The sequence below is a fragment of the Sorex fumeus genome, unplaced genomic scaffold, assembly GCF_029834395.1.
Source record: "Sorex fumeus unplaced genomic scaffold, SorFum_2.1 ptg000072l, whole genome shotgun sequence".
Classification (NCBI taxonomy): domain Eukaryota; kingdom Metazoa; phylum Chordata; class Mammalia; order Eulipotyphla; family Soricidae; genus Sorex; species Sorex fumeus.
Window position 1 is genome coordinate 9,099,273 of NW_026606129.1, and position 24,950 is coordinate 9,124,222.

Here is a 24,950-nt window from a genome sequence, read left to right on the forward strand (position 1 = left end):
AGCCCAGCAAGCTACCGAGAGTATCTCGCCTGCACAGCAAAGCCTGGCAAGCACCCCGTGATGTATTCAATATGCCAAACACAGTAACAAGTCTCACAACGGAGACGTTACTGGGCCCGCTTGAGCAAATCGAAGAACAACGAGAGGACAGTGCTACAGTGCCATTCACTAAGGAAGTGTGCACTCTCAAGAAAACTATCTAGCATATGATTATGAATATGAATATGAATATGAATATTCAACAGTACCGAAGTCCTAGCTGTGGCAATTAGGCATGGAAAAGAGGTCCAGGGGACCCTAGTTGGAAAAGAAGTCAGGTTGTAACTACTGGCAGATGACATGCTAATATTCCTCAGGGAAGGACTCTGAAACTTTTAGAAACAGTAAAACCAGCACAGCAAAGCAGTGGGCTACAATGTTGATACAGCGAAACCTGTGCCCTTTATACATACAAGCCGGGAACTCCCGGAAAAAGAGATCAAAAAGACCACCCCAGTCACAACAGCGCCCAAACATCAGGCATCAGAAATGAACTTAACAAGAAAGGAGAGAGGTCTTTAACCTGAACGACAAATCACTTATGGAAGGATCAAGAGAACCTCCAAAGTGGCAAAACAGTCTATGATCGTAGAGGGGCTGAATTGATATTGTCGAAATGACCACCCTACCAAAATCTTTCTATGAATTCAATACAATCCCCTAGATGAAGGGTTAAATAAGTTCAAAATCCCAGGGAGACTCGTCATGGACTTCCAACAGTAACTAATAAAACTTGTATGGAATCAAACGAATAACTTGCACGGAATCATAAAGCGCCCTCAACAGCCAAAGCCTTTCTGGGAAATGCACATTTGAGAGGCCCTGCACCAGCTGCCTTGCTCATCATCGCTCATTACCAGGGAAATCCGAATTAAGAGGACGACGAGGTATCATCTCACTGCAGTGAGGCCGGCACAGGGCCTACAAGAGACTTGGGCTGGTGAGATGTGGTGAAGCGGGGATTCCCCACCACCGCTGGCGGGAACGTCGCCTGCTTCAGATGCTGTGAAAAAGAACATGGAGATTCCTCCAAGAACAAAGCACAGAGCTGCCACAAAGAAATCCACGGTTCCCCCACTTGGCACGTACCCCCCAACTGAAACACTGAAATCATTCATGGTCGGTGCAGACCCACGCCCACTGCAGAATTTGGCAGAACAGCCAGAACACGGAGACAACACGGGTGCCCAAGAAACGAGGAGGTGCCGACCAAGGTACCAACACAGACCAGAACTGGGCAGCAGGGACAAAGACGGAATCACGAAACCCTCTACAGCGTGGTTGGAAGTGGACCGTCATGTGTTTAGGGAGAGCGGAAGGCTAAGGATAGACACGGACAGTCCCCCTGACCTGCTCTCCAGAACGGCATGCCGATGGGATGGGGTGTGTCAGGGATGGACGAAACACGGGCTCTAGATTCCAGAAATAAAACATGCCAAGGAAGGAGAGAGACGGAGGGAAGAAGCCGGTAGGGGAGGCTTGACGTGACAGCAGGGCCGGGGCTTTGGGTGATCGGCTTCTCTGTGATGTCAAGACCGGGGGGCCTCACACAGTGAAACCGCCAGGACCCACACGCCTGCAAGCCGGGGTGCAAACCACAGTCATGGAACTCAGACACGAGTCTATTAAGGGGCTGGGGTGGGGGTTGGGGGAGGGGGTTCGGAGTGAACTGAGCTGACTGGTGGATGGAGGCAGTGACTGGTGGGGGGACTGGAGCTGGAATATTCATGCCCAAATCCCTCTTGTCAACAACGTTGTAAATCAGAGTTGTCTAAAGAAAAAAATAAAGTTAAATATACCTTCCCCATCTGATGCAGCCATTTCATTTCTAGGTATTTACTCAAGGCATGAAAAAGTCAAAGCAAATAGGACAGATTTTCATCCACAGACGTGCATACGCCGTTTCGTTTATAATAGCACAAAACTGGATAAAAAAAACCCGGAAATATCCATCAACTGAGAAGATGAAAGGACCGCATTATGAAGATTCAGTAACGAAAAAAGCCGTGACGATCCGTACCCGAGCCGGGCTGAATCTCAAGTTCATTATCACAGTGAGAGAGCTCAGACCACCCGACAATGCATATGGTCTGGATTTCCACTGCAGAAAAATCTAGAAAATGCAAACAGCATGTTCTCCAGTGACAGAAAGTGGTTCAGGGTGGGGGGGGGGCAGGTAGGGGAGGGGATGAGAGGATGATGAAAAGGTGCTGGGGGCTGGACCGGTAGACACTGGGAGGGCACCTGCCTTGCACACGGTGACCTGGGCTCAATCCCCGCCAGCACACGGGTTCCCCTGAGATCCACTAGGAGTCAACCCTGAGCACAGAGCCGAAGAGTCAGCCCTGAGCACTGCAGGGGAGGCCCACTCCCCAAATGGATCACGATCACGATCATGACCATCCTGTTGTTCGTCGATTGCCTCGAGCAGGCCCCAGTAATGTCTCCTTCGTCCCAGCCCTGAGGTTTTTAAAAAAGTGCCATATTCAAGGCTCTTTCAGGGTTAGGAGAATGAGACCCATCATTATTACTGATATTTGGCATATTGGGTATGCTACGGGGAGTTTCCCAGACTCTGCCGTGTGGGCAGGTTACATTCGGTAGCCTGCCAGTTTGTCCAAAGTAGGAATGAGATAGTAAGATGTTCGGTTCCGGGAGCTGGGTTTTATAGTCTCTGAGTCTTGGCTGTTGATGGGATTACACAGCGCCAGAGGGCCAGTTGGTGGGTGTGACCCCTGCCTACTGGAATTTGGAGGATCTGGGTGGAGGATGCTCAGCCCCGATCCGAGCAGGTTTGGAGATCTCAGCCCCGAGACCCGCATGCCTTTGTTCCTCTGCCAGTACATTCATGCGTGTGGAGAGTGGTCTCAGCATGGTGGTGGCTGGTTCTGGAGGTCTTTGGCTGCCGGAGCCCTGGTCGGGGCAGGGAGGGAAACTCAACCCACTCCCCTCCAAGGGGCCTCGGCAAGGACAGCCAGGCGTGGGGGCAGGAGACTCTGTGCTGTTCTCTTCCGGGAGCTGGGTTTTATGGTCTCTGAGTCTTGGCCGTTGATGGGATTACACGGCGCCAGGGGGCCAGTTGGTGGGTGTGACCCCTGCCTACTGGAATTTGGAGGATCTGGGTGGAGGATGCTCAGCCAAATGGAAAGATAAGTAAAAGGCACTAGGGAACTTTGGGGAGAGGTGACAGCCGCCGTCATTGTTCTGGATGCTCTGATAGTGCCCCTGGGCATATGATGTCCAAGAGGGCCAGCAGTGTCCTTCAAACAGGCAATGCTGACTGGGCCTCCGTGAGACCTCGGGAGAGCTATAGAACCAACTTTCTGGGGGGCCGGAGCCACAGTACAGCAGGGAGGGCAGGTGCCTTGCACGCAGCAACCTGGGTTTGACCCACGGTTTCCACAACGGTTCCCCCGAGCACTGCCAGGAGTGAATCCTCAGTGCGGAGCCAGGAGTCAGCCCTGAGCGCAGAGGTGTGGCCCCCCAAACAAACCAAAGGCTCCAAATATTCTCTAGTGTCGTTTCACATACTAACCAGAGGGAAATGGACATGTAAACATCCTACCTCGAGGGCATGGAAGCGGGGAGCCCACCAGAGCTCTTTCCCCTTCACTGTGTGGCCCTGCGGGACCGTGGCAGGCACTCTACAGCCAACAGCGCCCCCCAGCGGAAGGGCGTCCTGGAGCTGACCCCGGGTCCCAGAGTCCTCCCAGCAGCGCCCACTATCCACAACTGTGGATTAAAATAATGGCCTGACACCGATGACACCCGGGACATAACTCTCCCCGCCTGTGGAGGAAACACGCCCCAAACAGGGAGCCAAGGTCCTGCAGGCCCACAGAGCAGGAACATGGGGGGAGAAGTTGACCCCTGGAGCCAGCCCGGCTTGAACTTCATTAGTCTCCGGTTTGCTGTGTGACCCTGTACCAATGTCTTAACTTCTCTCTGCAGAATGGGAATGACAATCACACCCATCAGTGGGACTTCAGGGAGAGGTCATCGGGCATGTCTGGGACTGTTCCCGGTACACTGGCGGACACCCAGGAGTAGCCTGCAGCCTCTGCTCTTTTCCTGTGACCACAGGTCAAACTCACCCTGTCACCTGAGACCCCTAAACATCGTGACTGAGCTCTCTCAGGCCTTTCTGCAGTCCTGGGAGCAAAGTTAAAGAGACAAAACTCAGACCAGCCTCATTGCTTGTTGGCTGACTGGCCACTCACCTGCGTCTGCCGGGGGCCGCAGGTGTCACGACTCACGATGCAGGAACTGAAGCTTCCGAGGTGTGAGAACCTGGTGTTCAAGGGCCTCAACCCAGGTGGGGGCCCAGGTGCCCCCACTCGCAATCCTGGCTGAGATGCAGCCGGTACTGCCAACAGGAGTCAGCTGGAGCGAGGAAGAGCACTTTGCGTGGAGCCTCTGAGGCGCGGGGGCAGAACAGCACCCCGAGAGCACTGGGTAGAGGCAGCAGAGCTGGGGCTGGTCTATCCCAGAGTCGCTTTACACCTGCAGACTGGTGCAAATAGAAAAAAATTGCTCTCATTCCGCTAAGATCAAAATAAAAACCACGAATTATAATAGCACTGTGTGTGTTCATTTTAAAATCGAAATTGAAATGAAAAACTCTCTAGTTCTAAAAATTACCAGGAGCTGGCAGGGAACAGACTAGCTAATCGGGGAGCGCGCTGGCCTTTGGGGGAGCAACGCTTACTCCACTAACGCCAGTGAGTGCGGAGGCTGCTCTGGCCTGACCCTTTGACAGTGTGGCCGCACATCACCGTTCCCATTCCGCGTGATTTTAAGACTAAAATGAAGCCCAGAGACCGCAAGAGGCTTGACCAAGGTCTTGCGAGCAATGGGTCTCCCCAAAGCAATAGCTCACTCCCAAGGGAGACTCTGATTGGCTCTTTGGAGTCACATGCTCATGTCTGCACCAATCACCATGGCCGGGGGGGCTGTCCATGTGCCCTGATTGACAGCTCAACCCTAAGTGACAGAGTCGGCGAAATTGACCTGACCTTGATCTCTGATGCCACCAGCCTGTTCAGGACCCCCGGCATGAAAGAGCCACTCAGGGGAGCTTTCTCGGTCATTCCACCACAAGAAGACCCTTCCCTGGACCCTTTCTGTTTTTCTCCAGCATACCTTTCCTCTTTGACGTTATTTTTTTTTTCTCTCTCCTCACTAGAATGTAAGAAGCTCCCAAAAAGATCCCCAAAATGCGGGGCCTGGTCTGGTTTCCCGACCGTTGTGCTCCAGGCCCGGGTGGGAGACGTTCTCAGCGGCCACTCACCCCTGCAGGGAGGCGCACTTGCAGCAAAGCTCCCTGTGCCTGGCCCCTGCGGGCTGCCGACTCACAGAGGGAACCACGGGGCTTTCCAGGGGGAAAGTGGCCCAGGGGAGGGCGGGGGCGCCGGCAGGAGTCCAGATCCCAGACCGCATCTCCTTCCAAGAGCCCGTGAACATGGCCAAGCTGGGAGCCCCTAACTCCCACCAGCCCCATGGCTGGCTCACCCTACTGCGTCTGATAAATGGCCGGTCAGGGAGAGTTGGGGGCCGGGCGGGGGCCTGGTTCAGGCTCACTGAGGCCCACCGCAGCTCTGGATGAGGGCTAAAACCCTCCACGAAATCAATCCCCACAGCAAGTGCCTCCTCACCCATAGAGACAGGGAACGGATAGATACTTCCAGAAAGACTCCAACTCCAGTGGCTCCGTGACCGTCCTTTTTTGACCATTCCCGCCCTTCACCCTTGGGTTGTGTTGCATTTTCTCTGGCCGCTCTTACCGTGGCCCCCTGCAATGAGGGGCTTCTGTGCCCTTCTGCTCAGCAAGGAACAAGTGGCGGCTTAGCCTGTGTGCCCGCCTGGCAATGCCCGTGGGACTCGCCATGGCCCCACTTACCCCCATCATCCCGGTGCCTCCCCAGCTGGGGCAAAGGTTGGTGCCATCCTGAGATCCATAGGCAGGGACCCTTCTAAAGGTAATGGGGGGTTGGGTCCCCTCTAATTTTGGGCAAAGGCACTTTCTACACAGGCTGGCACCTCAAGTCTTCTTGAACAATACAAGCCAAATGGGTGAATCACACTGCATCACTGTCATCCCATTCTTCATCGATTTACTCGAGTGGGCGCCAGTTATGTCTCCATTCATCCCAACCCTGAGATTTTAGCAGCCTCTCCTTACTCGTCTTTCCCAACGCTGCCTTATTGGAGGCTCTTTCAGGGTCAGGGGAATGAGGCCCGTTATTCTTACTGTTTTTGGCATATAGAATACACCACAGGTAGTGTGCCAGGCTCTGCCGTGTGGGTGAGATACTCTCAGTAGCTTACCGGGCTGTCCAAAAAGAGGCAAGAGAGTTTAGCATACAGAAAGGGAAAATATCAAAGCTTAAGCCAAGGAAAGACCACACCACATCCACAAGAAGGGCGGCAGCAATACAAAAACTGGGAAACAGGGGCCGGAGCCATAGACAGTGGGGCAGGGGGTTGCCTTGCATGCAGCCAACCCGGGTTTGATCCCAGCATCCCATATGGCTTCCGGAGCACCACCAGGAGTGATCCCTGAGCTCAGCTGATTGTGAACACAAACAAAACAAAACGAAACAGGAAACAATGAGTGTTGGTGAGGGTTGAGTTAGCAGCACCTGTCTCGGGTGGCTGGTGGGAAGTCAGGGGGTGCCGTGGTCAAGAGGGACCAGTGAAAGGTTCGACGTGGGCAAATGTCCCGCAGGGCTCAGCGATTCCACACCTACCTGTCTCTCTGCCCAGAGAAGGGAAAACATGTCTCAGGCTGGATGGAACTTGCACAGACACGCTGAGTCCCAAACCGAAGGTCACCACAACATCCACCGGCAGCTGAACGGTCTCTCAGGCTGCCACCGGATGTGACTCACCCATGAAAAGGAGGAAATCCTGGCACAGGTGACCTCGAAGACGAGCCTGGAAAACTTGATGCTAACTGAAGAAAAACAGCCACGAAGGCTACACATTCTCTATGCGATTTCCATAAAATATGACTTGGGGTTTTCTGGGGGCAGGAGGTGTTGGGGCCACACCTGGTTATGCTCAGGGATCACTCCTGACAGTGCTCAGAGGACCACTGCAGTGCTGGGATCGACCTGGGTAGGCCACGTGCAAGGCAAACCCCGTAGCCCCTGGGTTACCTCTGCCCCACAGTAGCTGAATCCTGAGGCTGCGAGATCGGGAAGGAACAGGAAGAGACGGCTCAAGGGAACAGAGCTCCCTTTAGGGGGTGAAACTGGGGTGTTGAAGATGCCAGTGACGCTTGCCAACTAGGCGGATATATTTAAACCACTGAGTTGTACATCTGAAATGTTCAGATTGTACGACATGTGAACTGCATTCCAATAAAGATGTTATAAAACGGGTCGGAGCCAGAGTACAGCGGGTAGGGCACTGGCCTTGCACGTGATGCAGCCAACCTCGGTTCAATTCCCATCACCACCTCTGGGGGCCCCAGGAGCATCTTCCAGTCCCACCAGGAGTGATCCCTGAGAGCAGAGCTGGGAGTAAGTGCTGAGCACTTCTGAACGTGGAAGCGAAACCAGAAGAAAATGGTACACAGAAAGGTGCGCTAATACTCCAGGTGACGGACACCTACAAACAGATGCATGAAAGGCACAGACGGCGCAGATTCGAGCGTGAGGTCCTGGATTTGGTCAACGCTCCTCCCGAAAGCCCTGTCTTTTCCTGGTGATAGAAGAAATGGGGCTGGAGCGATAGCACAGCGGGTAGTGCGTTTGCTTTGCAAGCGGCCAACATGGCCGACCTGAGTTCGATTCCTCCGCCCCTCTCGGAGAGCCCGGCAAGCTATCGAGAGTATCTCGCCCGCACGGCAGAGCCTGGCAAGCTGCCCGTGATGTATTCGTTCTGCCAAACACAGTAACAATGGTCTCAATGGAGATGTTACTGGGCCCGATTGAGCAAATTGATGAACAACGGGAGGACAGTGACAGTGACAGTGATAGAAGAAATGACCTAAAAGGTGAAATTGCTTGTTGGGTTTTAAACTGAGGCTGCCTAATCCCAAAGCCCGCCTGGCCAAGGGCGGGCAGAGTTAGAGAGACAGAAGGCGGAACGGGCTTAACCAGGGATACGGTGGGGATGGGAAATGGTTAGTGAGGCCACAGCTGCTGTTTGGGATGAGGAGAAGGTTCTGGAGACAGGTCAGCGGAAGGCTGCCACTCAAAGGCCTGGACTCAACGCCAGTGAGGACAGTTAAACCTGGCTGAAACGGTAAACGGTGTCACGCGATTTGACAATCAGCAAAAATATCCTGTGCCAGAGGACTTGCTCCCTTCCCGGTCCCCCTGGGCTCCCAATAAACGTGTGTTGTGGACCAGGGCTTGTGTTCTGACTCTTTTCTCCACCATTTCTGCTGTTCAGGGCGTTTTTGTGGACAAAGCATGGAGTCCCTGGGCTCAGGACACGGGTCCAGATGTGTTACCAGCCCCCCGCCCCCTAAATTTGTGGTTTTACTGGAACCCTGTCTCTTGCGCATACAATCCGATGGTGTCCAGACAAGGCTGTGCTCCATGGGGACACGCAGGGCCCAGCTGCCCTCTCGGACTCAGCCACCGCTGGTGCTTCTTGGCCATGTCCCCGTGCCTGGCAGCCAGAAGATGGGGTCGGTGGGGGCCGACTCTGTTCGAGAGCTTGTCCTCTGGGGATGGGATGGACATCCGGCCTGGCATGTGGTCTGGGTTCTGCCTCTGACAGGCCACGAGCTCTCAGATCCCAGAGCTGGCCGGGATGGAGCCCCAGCCCGGGGGAATCCCGTGTCCCGTGTCCCTGCGAGGGGGCTGCCTATCACTCCCTGTTTCTGACTACAAGCCTCAGCGTGGACGCACTTGGGGGGCAGTGCTCGTGTGTCACATCCACTGGCACCCTTCGACCTAGAGGCTGCACAATAGTGAAGTCGAACCACACAGCAAGGCCCAGAGCTGGGGGGATGAAGGAAGATGGGTCTGGGACCAGGAGACCCAAATCCGGGCCCAGGACCCCCATTTCTGCCCTCCACGGAAAACTCAAAACCCTCAGGCTCAGGCGGCTTCGGAGTGCTGTGGTGGGTAAGAGCCCCCAGAGTGGCAGGAGCGAGGGGCCTGCGAGGACAGTGCCTGGTGCCTGCCCTTCCTCTCCCCAGAGCAGCTGGGCATCGAGAAGCGGGCTGGGCTCATGGAGGCTCCCAGCCCCAGGGGAGCAAGTGGTACAGTTGGGGCACTGATGCCCCCGGGATGGCCCAACCTGATGCCTTTGATGCAGGATGTCAAGGCACCCCCCAGAGCCGGCTCCCAGGGGAGTGGGGCCGCCTGCTGCCCAGGGAGAGAGTCAGGACCCCCGCAGGACCCTGGCCCAGCCGAACAGTGCTGGTCTAGTGTAGTCAGGGCGTCCTTGCTCCAGCAGCCACTCTGGGGCCAGTGACGGCCACACCATGTCCCCAGCAGGGCCCAAGGCGTAGAGGCCACAAGAGCCGGGTAGCGAACACAGCTGCATGGGGAGAGGAGGCCTGGCACAGCCAGGGGCAGGGCGAGAGCCAGGCCTGGACGCAGCTGCTTCCGGCCAGTCGTTCACATGCCCTGGAGTGAGTCACGTGACTGAAATGGGTCGCATCCCCTTCCTTACATTTCTCTCTCTTTTCTTTATGGGGGGTGGGGCACACCCCACACAGTGTTCAAGGAACCTCTCAGCCTGACCCTCAGCCAGGTGGGACGGACGGTCATTCCAATGCTGGAACCACACTGGGTTGGGATCGGATGCTCGGGGCCTCCAGTACTCCCCGTTGTACCAGCCACATGCTTCTCGGGGCACCGCGCACAACCAAGTGTGTGCCCCGACACTAGCCTATCACCCCAGCACCCTCGCTCTCCTGCACGGCGGCTGCGCGAACATGGATACCCCCTTCCAGGGACACTCGGTCAGCTCTGCCCAGAGCACCCGAGAAGGCCGGACCCGGACGGAGGCTCCCAGAGTCTCCCAGGGGCTACAGTGCTCTCGCCTGAGGTGCTCCGGAAAGCCAGAGCCCCTCCTTATGGCAGCCCCCCCCCTCCAGGAAAGGCCTCGGGAAGACACCTGGGTGGTCCAGGAACCATTACTCCTGCACCTGATTTGCTTCCACCTGAGGCCACATTCTCTCTTCCTGCACCCCTGCGAGAGCCTCTCCCGTCCGGGCGTCATGCCTGCACTCCAGACTCAGCTCTGGCTCCGACCCCCATCCAGGTCCTGCCCGGCCCCTCAGACCCGCTCAGACCCCACACCCCTCCTTGGGGCACAGAGGCGATGCTCCAAGTCTCCCTCCTTGGCCATCTTCTGGCTCACGGTCTCCCGCCCCCCAGGACAGAAGGCCAAGTGGCTGCCAGGGCATGAGGGACAGCAGGCAGACTCAGGAGTGTGAAAACGACCCCCACCACTGACTTCAAGCTACAAGCAATCTCCCTGGAGACGACATCTACAGCTGCTGCGGGGGGGAGGGGGAACAGGGTTGGCTTCTGAGCCGGGTTGGCCTCAGACAGGCGTCCTCCCCCCGAGTCCATCCGGAAGTAGGGCGTTTCTGGAAACCTTTCATAAGCCAAGGGAGTAAAAACCCCAGGAACGGTGTCATTCATCCATTCACATACAGATCTGAGCACTGCAGACCCCTAACAGCCAGGCACATCTGAGCCCAGGACCCCCACACCTGGCTGAAATGAGCGACACTGCAACGTGGTCTGCGCGGCACTCTGGGCCCGCGGGTCCACTCACCAGGGTGGCTGCTGGGAGGTGAGGCTGGGGAGCGGGTCCTGGGGTCCCCGGCCACTGTTCCAGCAACTCAGGGGGGCAGCCAGTGCCCTCTGGGCTCCGAGTGCCTGCCCCGATGGAGGGTTTGTCGGGCCCTGCCGGGCGCCGTGGCAAGTCTGGTCTGCATTTTCCACTGGGCAGTTCCTGTGGGCAGCCCGTGCGGTGCGTCCAGGGCCCTTGGCCAATCGAGCGAGAGGCCCCGCCAGGCTCCAGAGGGGGGTTCAGGGCGTTCACTCTGGGGGTGGGGGTCCTGCAGCCTCACAATTCCATTGGCCCAGCGTGACCCAGTGCGCCCCAGCGGGGAGGTGTCTGCGGAGGTGCTGAGATGGGGCCCACCGCTCAGTGCGCAGGCCCTGCTGGGTGGACTGAGGGTAGAAGAGCAGGCTGGGGCGGGGAGGGGGGCTGCTGTCACCCGGATGCCCTTGACCTCGTGATCAGCTGACCCCAAGCCCACGGCCACAGCTCGCTTTGCCATGTACCTGTTGTAAAGGCTGAAAAGGCATTGGCGTGGTCTGCATGCGTGCAAGCGCACAGGCCGAGTTGGAACTGTGTGCACGGAGGCGGGTTGGGGGAGCCGCATGAGTCCACGTATGCGCCCTGGTCACCCCTAAGGTGTCTGGGCTATCACAGAAGAGCCCCCAGCATGTGCTGAAGCTGAGAAGACCCAGCCAGAGTCATGGGCATGCTTGGATGGCCTCGAGGGGAAGGACGCAGCTGGAGGAGGGCGGGGCCCGTGCCCAGTGTGCTGAGGTCCTGGGTTAGACCCCAAAAGTCAACAAAAGGAAATAAATGCACTAAAAGAGGGATTGCTGTTTCTCGATCACAGACCGAATGATTGTCCCCCAAATGGATGACTGCTGAGGCCAAGGCATTCCCGGTCTTGGTTAGAAGTTTCTGTGTTGCATACACTAGAGGGTTTGTATTCCTCCCGAGGATGAGAGGTGCGGCCTGCGAGAGTCTTGCAGAGTCTGGGCTGATCAGGTACCTGGCAGCAACCTCCAGCTGGGCTGCACCAGGAACGGCTCTGGAAATGACACCAGGCTCACACAGGCCTTGACCCCAACCGCAGTATATCCTTCCGCTGGACATGGGAGCACTCTTAGGTCACTGCACCCCAATAACAATAAACATAATGAAATGCAGGCCGGGAGGAGGTGTGCAGTGGCTTCCAGTGCCTGCTCAACCATCTTGCCAGCACGTGGTCTCGAAGCCCGATCTCTGGAACCCCACACGTGCCTGGCGCCATTTGGCAGCTCTTGTGCCACTGGAATGGGAAGGAAATGGGAAGCCGCAGAGGCTGAGCTCTGACATGATGGGGGGATGGGGACCCTTCCAGATCAGGGCAAGGGGGAAGATGAGGGCTTTCTCGGAGCTCTGAAATAGTCATGAACTCTAAATATTTTTTATTTCTTTCTGGCATTTGGGTCACTTTCGGTGGTGCTCAGGACTTACTCCTGGACCTGTGTTCAGGAAATCACTCCTGGCAGAGCTTGGGGAGCGCTATGGGGTCAGCTGTGTGCCAAAAAAAAAAAAAAACTTAAAACCTGCTCTAGCACCAGTTTTTTAACTATTTACTAAGTCCTAATCGGAGGAAGTGGACAGGTGGACAGTCCCCTTTCCTTGGGGGAAGCATGTAAGCATGTGACGTGTTGGTTCCCTTAGCTCCTGGTTGTTTGTTGTTTGGGGACCACACCTGGTGATGCTCAGGAAGTACTCCTAACTCTACACTCAGAAATTACTCTTGACACTCACCCCAAGAGGATACCGGGATTGGACCGGTTCAGCCCTGTGCAAGGCCAGCACCCCTGTCTCTCCAGCCCTTCCATTAGCATTTGGGCAGCGAATGTTCTTTGGTTATTAAGACAAGGATTCAGAGGTTAAGGGATGCACCTCAGGTGACAGAACCGCCCACCCTTGCCCACCCCACGTCCAGCTTGCTATAGACTGAGCCCCAATGCCAAGAAGAGGAGACCCAGCATCCATGTTCTCACACCCATCTACAGTTAAGTCCGCCAGGGGCTGCAGAGGAAGTCAGCGCCTGCTGGGATGTGCTGGGCCCAGAGGAAAGCTCTGAAGGTGTCCACACAACTGTCTGGAGCAAGGGGAGGAGTAGTAAAATTCAGAGACGCGTCTTCACTGGGGACGTCTTGTTCCTGCCACGACTCCCACGTGCTGTGTGGCCATGGCAACTTGGCGCCACCGAGGAGGCAGGTGAATTCTGCCTCTACTGTCCACTCGAGTGAGATCCAGGGCCGAGGACTGCACCCTCATTCCCTCCCCCCGAAAAAAATAAACCAAAGTACCAAGGTGGAGCATCGGGACCAGCAGGCAGCAAAGTCAGCCACACGCCAAGGTCAGCAAATTTTATCCCGCAGGAAAAGAACCAATGAAGAATTGCTTTAGGCAAGGGAATGACCTCAGCAGCATCGCTGTCCCAGTGAGAATAACAGCAATGTCCACAGAGCAGTGAGGTGTCCAGGGCTACTAGCCCTCCACTGCTACCCCCATCACCCAGAGCTGAGACGGATTACACCTGACCAGGGACCAGCCCTGGGACAGAATCCGGATTCTGCCTGGGAGCCTCGGCTCTCTCTGCTCCTCATCCCGCTCCAGGCTCATCATTTTCTCTAGCGGATCCTGGGCAGCCCCTGGGGCAGATGCCTTGGGAACCCACATTCTGCCCTGGCTGCAGAGGGTCAGCTTTAAGGGGACAGCAAGGAAGACCAGATGAACAGCGCAGAGACAGGCAGGGCGGGAAAGTGCACAGGAGTGAATCTTCAACAGCGAAGGAGGCATCCACCTGTTTGGCCTTCATTTGCGCCTGTGCCGCAAATTAAAAAAAAAAAGCTATCAGTGTCAGAGTTGCGGGTGTGTGGCGGTGCCGTGGTCCCGGCACTATTTCTTGAAGACCCTGTCCTCTGTCCATGTGGGTGCTCTGTCTGATTTCCCTTTTCTGTGAAAGACAAAGGAGCCAACGCAACAGAACAAACGAAGGCGCTTAGCTTATCAGAAGGAAACAGTGGTCGCCCTGGGGAGGGGGGACGGGTAAGTCGGGGCCAGGGGACACGCTGTGGGGAGCTGGACACGTCTCTGAGCGGCGGGTGCTCGGGGTGAATATATTCCCGTGCTGCATTATGAGCGCGCTCGACCGGAGAATCCTATCAACTGCTACCGCATCAGCTAGGGTGGCTAATTTTTTTCCTTTTACGAAGAAGGGAATAAGGGTGCAGAAGTTGCCTGTTGGGGGTGTGTGGGGGTGGGGGTGGGGATGCTAGGATTGGACCCGGAGTCGGAGGCTTGGCAAATCCAGGACTTGGCGGTTTCTCCAAGGCGCGTGGGGGTGGGCGCCAGATTGCTGGGGGCTCAGAAATGAGTGGGAGGTGGGGACCAGGCAGAGCAGTAAACTTACTCTTTCAAGAAATGAGATCGCAGGGTGGGAGCTGGTGGCAGGAAGGGTTTTGGGGGGTGGGGGTGGGAAGAGGCAGGAAAGGAGAAGCGAAAACCCACCAGACGGGGTAGGGGGGAGCCTTGCAGAGAAAGCCTTCCCTCCTCCCCTCTGAGGGCCAGGGATGGACAGACAGAGGGCAGGGCCCATGGGAAGTGCTACGGTGGGGAATGACAGGGGTGGCTGGCTGGGTCAGACCTGTGTCTCCGACAGACAGACATTCGCCTCTCCCCGTCTTCCCCCTCCCTCCTCCCTCTGCTCCCTGGAGTTACCGGGCCCCTGCTCCATGCCAGGCCTGGGGCTTGGCTTGTGGCTGGCAGAGAACCAGGCGCCCCTAGCAGGCCCCAAGGTTTCTGCGGAGCACGGCGGGGGGCTAAGAGCGTGGGCAGGAGGCTCGGAGCCCCAGTTCCAGCAGGAGCCAGGAGGAGTGGGCGCCTGGGGGGGAAGCCGGCAGCTCCCAGGACGCAGGCGGAACCGGCTCTTCTCCAGTGCCCTTCTCCAGCCGAACGGGCCTCTAGGAGATCAGCGAGCGCGCACGCACGCACCGGGCCAGGTGCGCCCAGCTGCAGGTCCTGGTGCCTGGAAGATGAGCCGGAGACGGGATGCAGGGAGGGCGCGTGGGGACTCGGTCCCGGAGAGGCCAAGGGGACGAAGGGAGCGCGCAGGGTGCTCGCGGGGCTCAGACCGCGCGTAAAGTGCTCGCTCGTGGTGCCCGGAGCGCGCGGGGTACTCGCAGTGCCGGGCGCGCGCAAAGTACTCGCGGTGCTCTGACCGCACACAAAGTGCTAGCGGTGCACGGAGCGCGGAGGGTGCTCGCGTGCCGGGCGCGCGCAGGGTGCTCGCGGGGCCGGGCGCGCGCAGGGTACTCGCGGTGCTCTGACCGCGCACAAAGTGCTCGCGTGCCGGGCGCGCGCAGGGTGCTCGCGGTGCTCTGACCGCGCACAAAGTGCTCGCGTGCCGGGCGCGCGCAGGGTGCTCGCGGGGCCGGGCGCGCGCAGGGTGCTCGCGGGGCCGGGCGCGCGCAGGGGGCCGGCGGCGGGGCCGGCGTGGGCGCCGCGAGGGCCGGGCCGCCCGGGGCGCCGCGTCCTGGGCCCGAGCCCCGGCCCGGCCCTCGGCTCCACCCCCGGCTCCCCCGCCCGCCGCCCGCGCTCCTGAAAAGCCCGCGGCCCGGGCGGCGGCGCAGAGCGGGCGCGCAGGGGGCAGCAGCGCGGCCATGACGGCGGACCAGGCGCTGCCGCTGGGCAACGGGCAGGCGGCCGAGGAGGCGCGCGAGGCCGGGGCGCCGGGGGGCTGCGCGGTGGCGGCGGCGGCGGCGGCGCGGGCCCCGCGCGACAAGGCGGTGCACGAGCGCGGCCACTGGAACAACAAGGTGGAGTTCGTGCTGAGCGTGGCGGGCGAGATCATCGGGCTGGGCAACGTGTGGCGCTTCCCCTACCTGTGCTACAAGAACGGAGGAGGTGCGGGGCGCGCGGGGGGGCGCGGGGACCCGCGGGGGGCGGGCGGCGACCCCCCCCAGCGCGCGCGCCCCGGCGGAGCCCACCCGGGGCCGCGGCGCGCACGTGCCGCTTGGCACTCGCAGGTGCCACCTGCTCCCCGGGCCGACAGGCACTTGTGGCGTGTGGGCCGCGCCTGGCGCGGGTGCCAGCTCCCTTCCTCCCCCTCCCCTGGGTTCTGCCTCCACTCACCTGTCGGTGCGGTGCCGGGTGCGGTTCCCCAGCCCAGGACGCCAGGTCACTTCCTAAGTGACAGGCGCTTGGCCCGCTGACTGGCTGCGCTGCCCCTCCCCCCACCCCCGGAGGAGGACGGCACCCTGGCTCGGGCAGTCCGGGAAGCCCCCCCACCCCCCCTTCACCTCGGAGCGCTCTTCTCTGGAGTCTGGTTGCTGGGAGCCGCTGGGCACTCGAGGCTCTGGGATGCCCACCCCCAAATACAACTCCCCGGTTTGATGTCAGAGATGCTGAAAACTGGGCAGGAGGGGGTTGGGACAGGAAGACCAGTTCCCTATGGTGACCCCACACGGCAGGGGACCCTCTGGCTGTCCTGCTCTGGACCCCAAAATCAGGAGGCCCCACGTGTCACACCGGGTCATCCAGCCAGAGACCCCATCAAAGTGTCCTAGGGGGTGAGGCCTGGGTGGTAGTACAGTGGGGAGGGCGCTTGCCTTGCACGTGGCCAACCTGGGCTCAGTCCCTGGCACCCTATAAAGTCCCCCGAGCACCGCCAGAAGGAACTCCTGAGTGCAGAGCCTGGACTAAGTCCTGAGCACTGCTGGTGTGGTCCAAAAACAACCCCCCCAAAAAAATGTCTTCGGGGCTTTGATTCACCAGAAAAAGCTTCTTTCTGCTGGGGCCTCCAGGCTAGTGACGAGGGGAGGGAGAGTTGGGGGGGGGGGGGGATTCTGCACAGCAGTATAACGAGGCCCCTTCCGGGGCCCTTTCCCCAGCCTGTGACGTCCATCCTGAGGGCACAGGCTGCCTCCCGCCTGCTGGGCCCTGGGAATGAGTGGCCAGTGGTGGTGGCTCGGCACGGGGAAGGGAGCTAGTGGACACAGAGGTCCCGATGGGCCCTGGCAGGCCCAGGAAACTCGCCACCCACACACAGGCGCCCTAAGTTGGCTGTAGGCTGGGCAGGTGGGGGGGGGGGCAAGCCAGTGGGAGGCCGTCCCAGGCAAAATTTGCAGTGACATCTCTTATGAAGCAGAAAATGGCTAGACCCAAACAGAAAGCAGTCCCAACAGGACTCGGGAGTCGGGTTCATTACAAATTCTGCCGCAGATTGGAGGGGAAAAAAAAGAAAGTTGTAGTAAGTAAAGTTTTCAAATGAGTCATTATTGTTCCTTTTTACGCGAACTTGCCAAGCGTCTTTGCTGGGCACACAGACTCCTGGTTTCACGGCGAGAGTCTTCACGATGACTAGCTTTGGGGATCCATGGGAAAAGGCTTCCTGGAGCTGTGCTCTGTCGTGTTCTCTGGAGTCTCAGATCAATTGCAAGATTGTCAGGAACCTTCCACCGCGGGTGTATGCCCCTGAGATTCAGACCCTACGGACCTCAGTAGGGCCTCCTCCAGCCTCCTCCCTTCGGCTTGACTTGAGAATCTTTTATCCAGGTTGACCTGGTGGAAAAAACCCAAATCTATCTCCCCACCCCATAAGCCCTAACAATAGTTTACAGGAATTTCTTTCCCAATGTGAACCTTTAAAAATAGGCTCTAGCCAGCACAGCTAAGACCCTCTCAAAGCCCAGGGCCGCGGCCCCATCAGAATCTTTCCCAATGTTGCCATTAATCCCGAGGCTGAAGAGATTTCATGCGGCAAAAAAAAAAGCAATTTCAGGTAAAGCCTTTGTTTCTGAGGGCAGGTGGGGGATGATGGCGTCGGCCTTGTTATTGGATGGGAGAGAGAAAGAGGGATTTGGGAAAAGCCCTTTCTGCTGCCTGTGGTTCCTGGTCCCTCTCAGTTATTTAATTCGTTTCACAGAAAGGCCCAGGCGAGGCGATCGTGTTTCAGGACAGGAGTGGGCAGGGCTGGGTGGTCTGCCCTGGGGTCAGTCGTGCCTACTCGCTGGAGGGTGGATTCTGGGGACAGACTCCTGGATGCCCCCCTACCCCCCATCTCTCCAGTCCTCCTTGTCATATGCTTTTTATCGCCAAAAAATAAACCAATTATATATATATATATATATATTTATATTTTAGTGCAGTCACCTGGCCTGCTGACTGTACTTGTGGATGCAAAAGAAGATTTAGGGAGGGGCCGGGATAGTGCTGAGGGGGGAAAAGCATCAGAGGAAGGGGGCTCGAGCGAACAGGCTTGCCGTCCCTGCCTAGCAGAGGCCGGCTGTGTGTGAAATCCCATTCTGCAGATGGACAAGTGGAGGCAGGAAGCCGGAAGTGAGGCGGACTCCTCCTGCAAGAGGCGTGAGGCTTTCTGAGGTTTCCTGGCCTCACGAGACAAGAGAGTCTTCTTTTTTCTTTTCCCCCATTTTTCCTTTCGGGCCACACTGGTGGTGCTCAGGGCTTCCTCCTGACTCTGTGTTCAAGGATCGCCCCTGGAGGTGCTCGGGGACCATCTATAGTGCCGGGGATGGATCCCGGGTCCCTGTGTGCCAGGCCAGCGCCCTCCCCATTGCCCCCTGGCTCCAGCCCTGCGAAGGTGCCTGCTTCCCACGGGACTGTCCCACATGCACGGGTGATGCGGGGGTGGGGGGGGCCAGTGGCAACCTGAGCCCCCTTTCTGCACCCCCAGGGGCCTTCCTGATCCCCTACGTGGTGTTTTTCATCTGCTGCGGGATCCCCGTGTTCTTCCTGGAAACGGCCCTGGGCCAGTTCACCAGCGAGGGCGGCATCACCTGCTGGAGGAAGGTCTGCCCTTTATTTGAAGGTGAGTGCGGAGGGTTCCGGAGAAGAGCAGGACAGGGGGCGTGGGCACAGGGGAGGGGTGCGGGCCGCAGAGCCGGGCGAGGCCCGGGACACCCACGTGCCCCTCCCGTCCGCCCCGGCAGGGATCGGCTACGCCACGCAGGTGATCGAGGCGCACCTCAACGTCTACTACATCATCATCCTGGCCTGGGCCATCTTCTACTTGAGTAACTGCTTCACCACCGAGCTGCCCTGGGCCACGTGCGGCCACGAGTGGAACACGGGTGCGTGTACAGGGAAGGGCGCTGCTGTCGGGGGGTGGGTGGGAAGGTCGGGGGCGGCGCATAGCACCCACACGCGGGCTTGTCTGGGAGACCGAGCCTGACTGACTCTGACCCCGAGCCGGCCCCGTTTCCTGGGGTGGCCTCATGAACTGGGGTGCTTGCTGAAGACAGCGTGAGCCCATGGGGGCTGGGGGGGTGGGCGAGGAAGAAGCATCCGCCAAGCTGCGGGACCTGGGTGCCGGCCCTGCCGCTCTGCGTGCCGGCTCGGGGTTAGGCGAGGGTCTTTGTGGCGACGGTCCCCAGAGCGCGTGGAGGTGCGCAGCCTGCTGCTAGGACGTCGTCGAAATCTCTTTGGCTGCCAAAATGGAAAAATCAAAGTGCACGAGAAAAATCCAGATTCCCGCCTCTTTGGTTATAAAAAAGGTGAAGACCGTCTCGGAACTTCCCCAGTTCCGTGGCTGAGCAGTGGCTCCGTCCACGGCCCTCCCCCAGCCCACTTTGACCGTTGGCTTTCCCTGCCCACCGGGTCAATATTTGAAGTCACCGCCTGCCCCTGCCCCCTCTCCTGGCTGTGTTTGCTCTCCGTGACCGTGTCGCCCGGAGCAGATGGGTTCACGTCCCGCTCCGAGAAGCCATTTCTCCGGGCAGGCATCAGCCTGGACTGTCTCCGTGAGAGCAAGGCCCAGCAGCCCCGTGTCTGGGGCTGGCACCAGGCTGGATGCCTTCCTTGTCCCTGGGTGGGAAGAGGTGCTGGGGTGTCCCTGAAGCAGTGTGACCTCTGGGGGCCCAGGCAGCATGTGGAGCCCAGCAGGCATGGAGCTAGAACGAGCCTCTGCTCCTGTCATCCCGACCCGCATTCATGGGGCTTTAATTGTCTCCTTCTTGGGTCCTGCTCTTGCAGGGGGGGTCTCCCCAAAATCTCGGGGCCACTCCTGGTAATTCTCGGCCAACTGAACTAACCGTTCAGTACCCGGGCCCGAGGGTGCTGCATAGCCTTGCAGGGCTGAGAACCACTCAGGACCCCTGAGTGGTGACGGGGTCGGGGGCCTCTGGGACTGCACTTGGCAGTGCTCAGGGGACCATGTGGGGCTGGGGACTAACCCGGGTCAGCTGCCTGCAAGGCACCTGCCTTAACCCCGCTGCTATCTCCCGGCCTGGTTCTGCTTCTTCGCCTGCTCCTGACCACCTCTCCGAGATGGTTATGAAACTACCATCCCAGGATGCTTTCCTGGGGGCCTCCACGTTCTCCTCCACAGCCAGCATCAGACATGTTTATCCCGAGGTCAGTCGACCAGTGCGGGCATGTTCTGGACAGCCTGTGAGGTGCCCCTAGGACAGAGGACAGGGGCAGCTGTGCCAGACTCAGTGTGTTTGCATTTGAGGAACAGTTCTGGCAAACTAGCTGTAGGCAGCTCAGGCCTGCTCAGGGCACCACGGCCACCAGAGCGCGGCCAGGGGACCTGCGTGGTGGAGTTGCCGCTCAGGGCGCCTGAGGAAGCAGCCTGTGGCCGGGTCGGCCTGCACCCCTTCCCTGGCCCTCTGGTGGGTATAGTGGCTCAGCCTGGCACACCCTTCTCTCCGAGCATCCTGGATGTTCCGTTTGTTTATTAGTCTTCATGTTGCAAACTTAACTTCTGGTTTTCTAGTTGTAGAGATCCAAGAAGTGGCCAGGACTTTAGGAGTCCTTGCTTATCTGTGCGTGATTGAACATAATTTTAACAGAAACTCCTGGTCAACCTCGGGTGTCTAAGGAAAGTTCTTTACCCTGGGAAGTGATTGAGGTGTGCGTGTTCAGAGAGTCTCATCGGGGCTCAGGGCTCCTGTGCTCAGGAAAGGCACATCTGGGTGTTTTGCAGCCAACATAGAGTGTCCCAGTTCCTGGGGGGTTCTGGGGACCCCAGATTACCCCCTTCAGGTCAGGAGGAGGGAGGGAGTCTCCTGATTGACCACGAGCTCTGCCGTTCGTTGTACTGGCTCTTTGTCCATGGCTGGTGGACACTAACATGCCGGGCTGCTCTTGCCTCTGCTTCCCAGGTGTGGCTAGAAGCCTGGATGCTGGGTGTTGACTCTGCTGAGAGATTGCCTGGGAACCTCAGAGAGGCCTAGGTCCCATAGAGACGCTTGACACCCTAGAGAGGCCTAGGTCCCATAGAGACGCTTGACACCCTAGAGAGGCCTAGGTCCCATAGAGATGCTTGACACCCTAGAGAAGCCTGGGAACTCTAGAGAGGCCTGGGTTCCACAGAAATTCCAGACCATTCTAGAGTCACATGAGTTCCATATAGAGGCCCTGGCATCCTATAGAGGCCTTGGAATACTAGAGAACCTGGTCCCATAGAGACCTAGGACCCATAAAGAAGCCTAGGTATCCTAGAGAGGCCGGGAACCCTAGAGAGTCCTGGGTTCCATGGAGAGTTCAGGGTGACCCAGAGAGACCCTGGTACCTTGCAGTGCAAAGTTCAAGACAACCCCCAGGTTAAGGAGGGGGTGTTATGGAGATGATCTCCACCTCGGCCTCTCACGGGGATGTGGACTATGGGGGACATGGTTTGGGTGTGGGTCCCACGTGACTGCTCTGAACCCTAGATTACCTCTCTTCCAAGTACAGCTGGCTTTAGAAGGGGGCTCCTGGGGATCCTCCCATCCTCCCTCTCTTAGCACCCATGGTGGAGTGCAGGGTGCTGCCAAGCAAGCTCTTCACCCTCTCCCTTGAGATCCTTGGCCTTAGCATCCTTGAGCCTGAAGGAGACACTGCATCCTTTTGGGAACGGTGGGTCTGTTCCTCTTCCTGAGGCAGCTGGGACGTTAGCCTTTTCTTCCCTTGAACAGTGGCCTCGGTTGCAGCCCCTCCTCTGGGGGCCCCCTGGTCACCTCGCATCTTTAGTGCCCCCTCCCCAACAGCCCCCCTGAGGAGCACGGTCTAGGGACGACCTGACGATGGCACTGAGCTGGGCTGGGGGCTGCTTCTGAGTCAGGCCGAGCAGTAAGGGACCGCGTCTGTTAATGATTCCCCCGCGGTGCCTTTGAGGCTGTTTGCTCGGAGCCCGGGTGAAGCTGCCAGGTTGCGCCATCGGCCGGAGCGTTTCCCCAGATCGGCCCTCGTGGGCTCACCCGCTCTCGTCCTCTGTCCCCGCAGAGCGCTGTGTGGAGTTCCAGAAGCTGAACGCCAGCAACCACAGCCACGTGGCCCTGCAGAACGCCACCTCCCCCGTCATGGAGTTTTGGGAGTAAGTGGGAACGATGGGTCTCCCCAGCCCGGCGCCCGTGGGCCTCTGTCCCGTGTCTGCAGTGGGTCAGGGACCCTCCCTCCCTCCAGCCGTGGGCCATCTGGGCACTGGCTGTGACGAAGCCGGGTGAAGCGGCGGAAGTTTCCCAGGGGCAGCTGGGAGAGACGCTGCCCCGTCCCGCCTGGCCTGTCCCTGTGCCCAGCGAGTGCTTGGGGAAGTGATGGACAGCGGGCTGGGACACAGGACAGCGGTCAGGGCACGTGCCTGGCAGGCGCCTGGCCTGACCTCAAGTCCTGGCCCCACGTGGTCACCTGAGCGTCACCGGCTGCAGACCTTGGGGCCCGCAGCTTCGCAGGGGTGACTTGGGGGTCCCTGTCACGTCACTGCAGTCCTAGGATCTCGTGTTAAACCACCGGCCCAGTGGGGCTGGGAACTGCCAAGGGGGCCATCACCTCCAGAACACACGGGAAGCCCCACCCCTCACAAGAGAACAGACAGTGCACACATTCTTTCCTCTCTCTCTCTCTCTCTCTCTCTCTCTCTCTCTCTCTCTCTCGGCAGGGGTTTGGCTGCACATACAGGGAGCACTCCAATATCGCTCTTTTTTTTTCTCTTTTTGGGTCCCACCTAGTGATGTACAGGGGTTACTGCTGGCTCTGCACTCAGTAATCACCCCTGGCGGTGCTCAGGGGACCATATGGGATGCTGGGAATCAAACCTGGGTCAGCCACATGCAAGGCAAACGCCCTCCCCACTGTGCTATCGCTCCAGCCCTGACTCCGGGATCACTCTTGGCTGGGCTTGCGGGACCTTACAGGGTGCTGGGGATTGAACCCAGGTCAGCTATGTGCAAGGCAAGTGCCCCCCCACCCTCTGTACTCTCTCTCTCTCTCTCTCTCTCTCTCTCTCTGACATTCATTTATGACAAGCAAGAAGAGCACAGTTCTTCATAAACTGAGTCAAAAGTCTCTTTAGCCTCGTGTGGGGAATCGCCACTCTAAGACTGGGCCCAACTGCCCCCTTCAGCTCTGTCCAGCAGAGTATCACAGAGAGTGAATCACAGGCAGGGACTGTCCAGACGGCAGCAAGCCTGGCGGCCAGATGCCCCAGGAGGAGGGGAGCGGGAGGGTGGAGATCTGAATGAGGCCAGTGCTCTGTTCCCACGCCATGTCTGCACGCGCTCCCAGGGGACCGACGAGGGTACACCCCGGGAGGCGGTTCCCGCCTTGCCCAGAGACTGTGACCTGGAAGTCCCTGTCCAGCCCCGTGTGTCGGTCCCTGCACATCCCCACACACTGGGCCCGTGGTGCCAGCTCCCATGGTCCTGGGCTGGTTTGCACCCTCTGCACCCAGCACCCACACAGGAGTGTCGGGCCACTCGCCCTTGCCCCGGAGCCGAACAGAAGTTGGGTCATTGGTTGGACCCGACGCGTTCTGATGCGTTTCCATCTGAGGTCTGGCTTCCCTGCAGGATCCCAGTTGGTGCAAATTAGGAGCTGCAGAGAGCGTGGTGGGATTTGTCCCAACACAGATTTGGAAGGGGATTATGCCCCTGGCCGCGCGGGTCCAGAGACCCGAAGACTTTCTTGCACTTTCCAAGTGTGTGTTAATCGTGCCCTTCACTGACGGCTTCTTTCAGGGCTTCTTTTTCTGGGGCTCTCCCTGCTGTGTCCATGTGGATCCGGGTGGATCCGGATGTTTCCTTCTCTCCCACCTCTGTCCTTCTCACGGAGCATCCGGGCTGCACGGGGTTTAGCCGGCCTCCGGCATGTGCACATTTTAGTCTCCTGCTTCCCGCTGTTGTCTCGCGTGCTGTCTTTCTTTCTTTCTTTCTTTCTTTCTTTCTTTCTTTCTTTTGCTTTTTGGGTCACACCCAGCGATGCTCAGGGGGGACTCCTGGCTCTGCACTCAGGAATTACTCCTGGCGGTGCTCGGGGGACCATATGGGATGCTGGGAATTGAACCCAGGTCGGCCTCGTGCAAGGCAAACGCACTCCCCACTGTGCTATTGCTACGGCCCCAGTGCACTGTATTTCTGTGGATGACAGTGAGAGTTTCCAGGCCTCGTCCCAGGAGGGATCAGTGCCAGTGCGGCCGGCTAAGGTCAGATCCCTTTCTAAAGGGAGCGTTGCAGGTTACCCTCCCAAAAAACGTGTCCAGCCATCCTCCTGTCTACACAGTATCTGGGGCGATCAGAGGTTGTCAGTTTGTCCATGGGCCAGGTGTGAAATGCTCTTGCATTGTTTTAACTCTGCGTTCCTCGGGCCGGGGGCATAGTGGTCAGTGCACTGCCCTGCACGTGAACAGTCCTAGTTTGAGATCCCCAACTCAGTTCACACACACACACACACACACACACACACACACACACACACACACACACACACGACCTCCCTGAGCATCAGCAGACACAGCCCTGGTGACCCCCAAGCACTGCTGGGATGAGCTTGGTGAATCCCTGGACCACAGAACCAGGCAGCCTGCATCTATTCCTCACTGCCTGGTCGGTTGGTCAAGTGTAACAGTGAGGGACTTGGGACTCCCTGAGCGCGCTGTGAGGACCCCAGTCCCCTCCCCTCCTGAGTTTGAGCGTCTCTGTCTCTTACTCTTTAAGTTGTTTCCTCTGGGACTCTCCCGCTAGCCTCTCCCGGTCACTTGTCTCCCAGGCAGGAATCTGGGCTGGGTCCCGGGCCCACCATTTCCTGCCCCGACTTCTCTGTTTACAGCCTCTGAGCATCTGCCACAGTCAGATTTGCTTATTTTTCCTTAGTTTCCTTCTACAGAGTCGTATCTTTTTTTTTTTTGG

The 24,950-nt window shown here is 58.4% G+C and overlaps 1 protein-coding gene across 1 annotated transcript in view; it reads left to right on the forward strand.

Moving 5' to 3' along the window:
• The first annotated feature begins 15,447 nt into the window (after window positions 1-15,447).
• Window positions 15,448-24,950, forward strand: part of SLC6A11 (solute carrier family 6 member 11) — a 92,393-nt gene continuing 82,890 nt past the window's right edge. Inside the window, exons 1-4 of the mRNA XM_056129622.1 lie at window positions 15,448-15,732; window positions 18,521-18,655; window positions 18,777-18,917; window positions 22,054-22,144. Coding sequence (XP_055985597.1) covers window positions 15,489-15,732; window positions 18,521-18,655; window positions 18,777-18,917; window positions 22,054-22,144 — 611 coding nt within the window. The 5' untranslated portion in view covers window positions 15,448-15,488. The remainder of the gene's footprint in view (window positions 15,733-18,520; window positions 18,656-18,776; window positions 18,918-22,053; window positions 22,145-24,950) is intronic.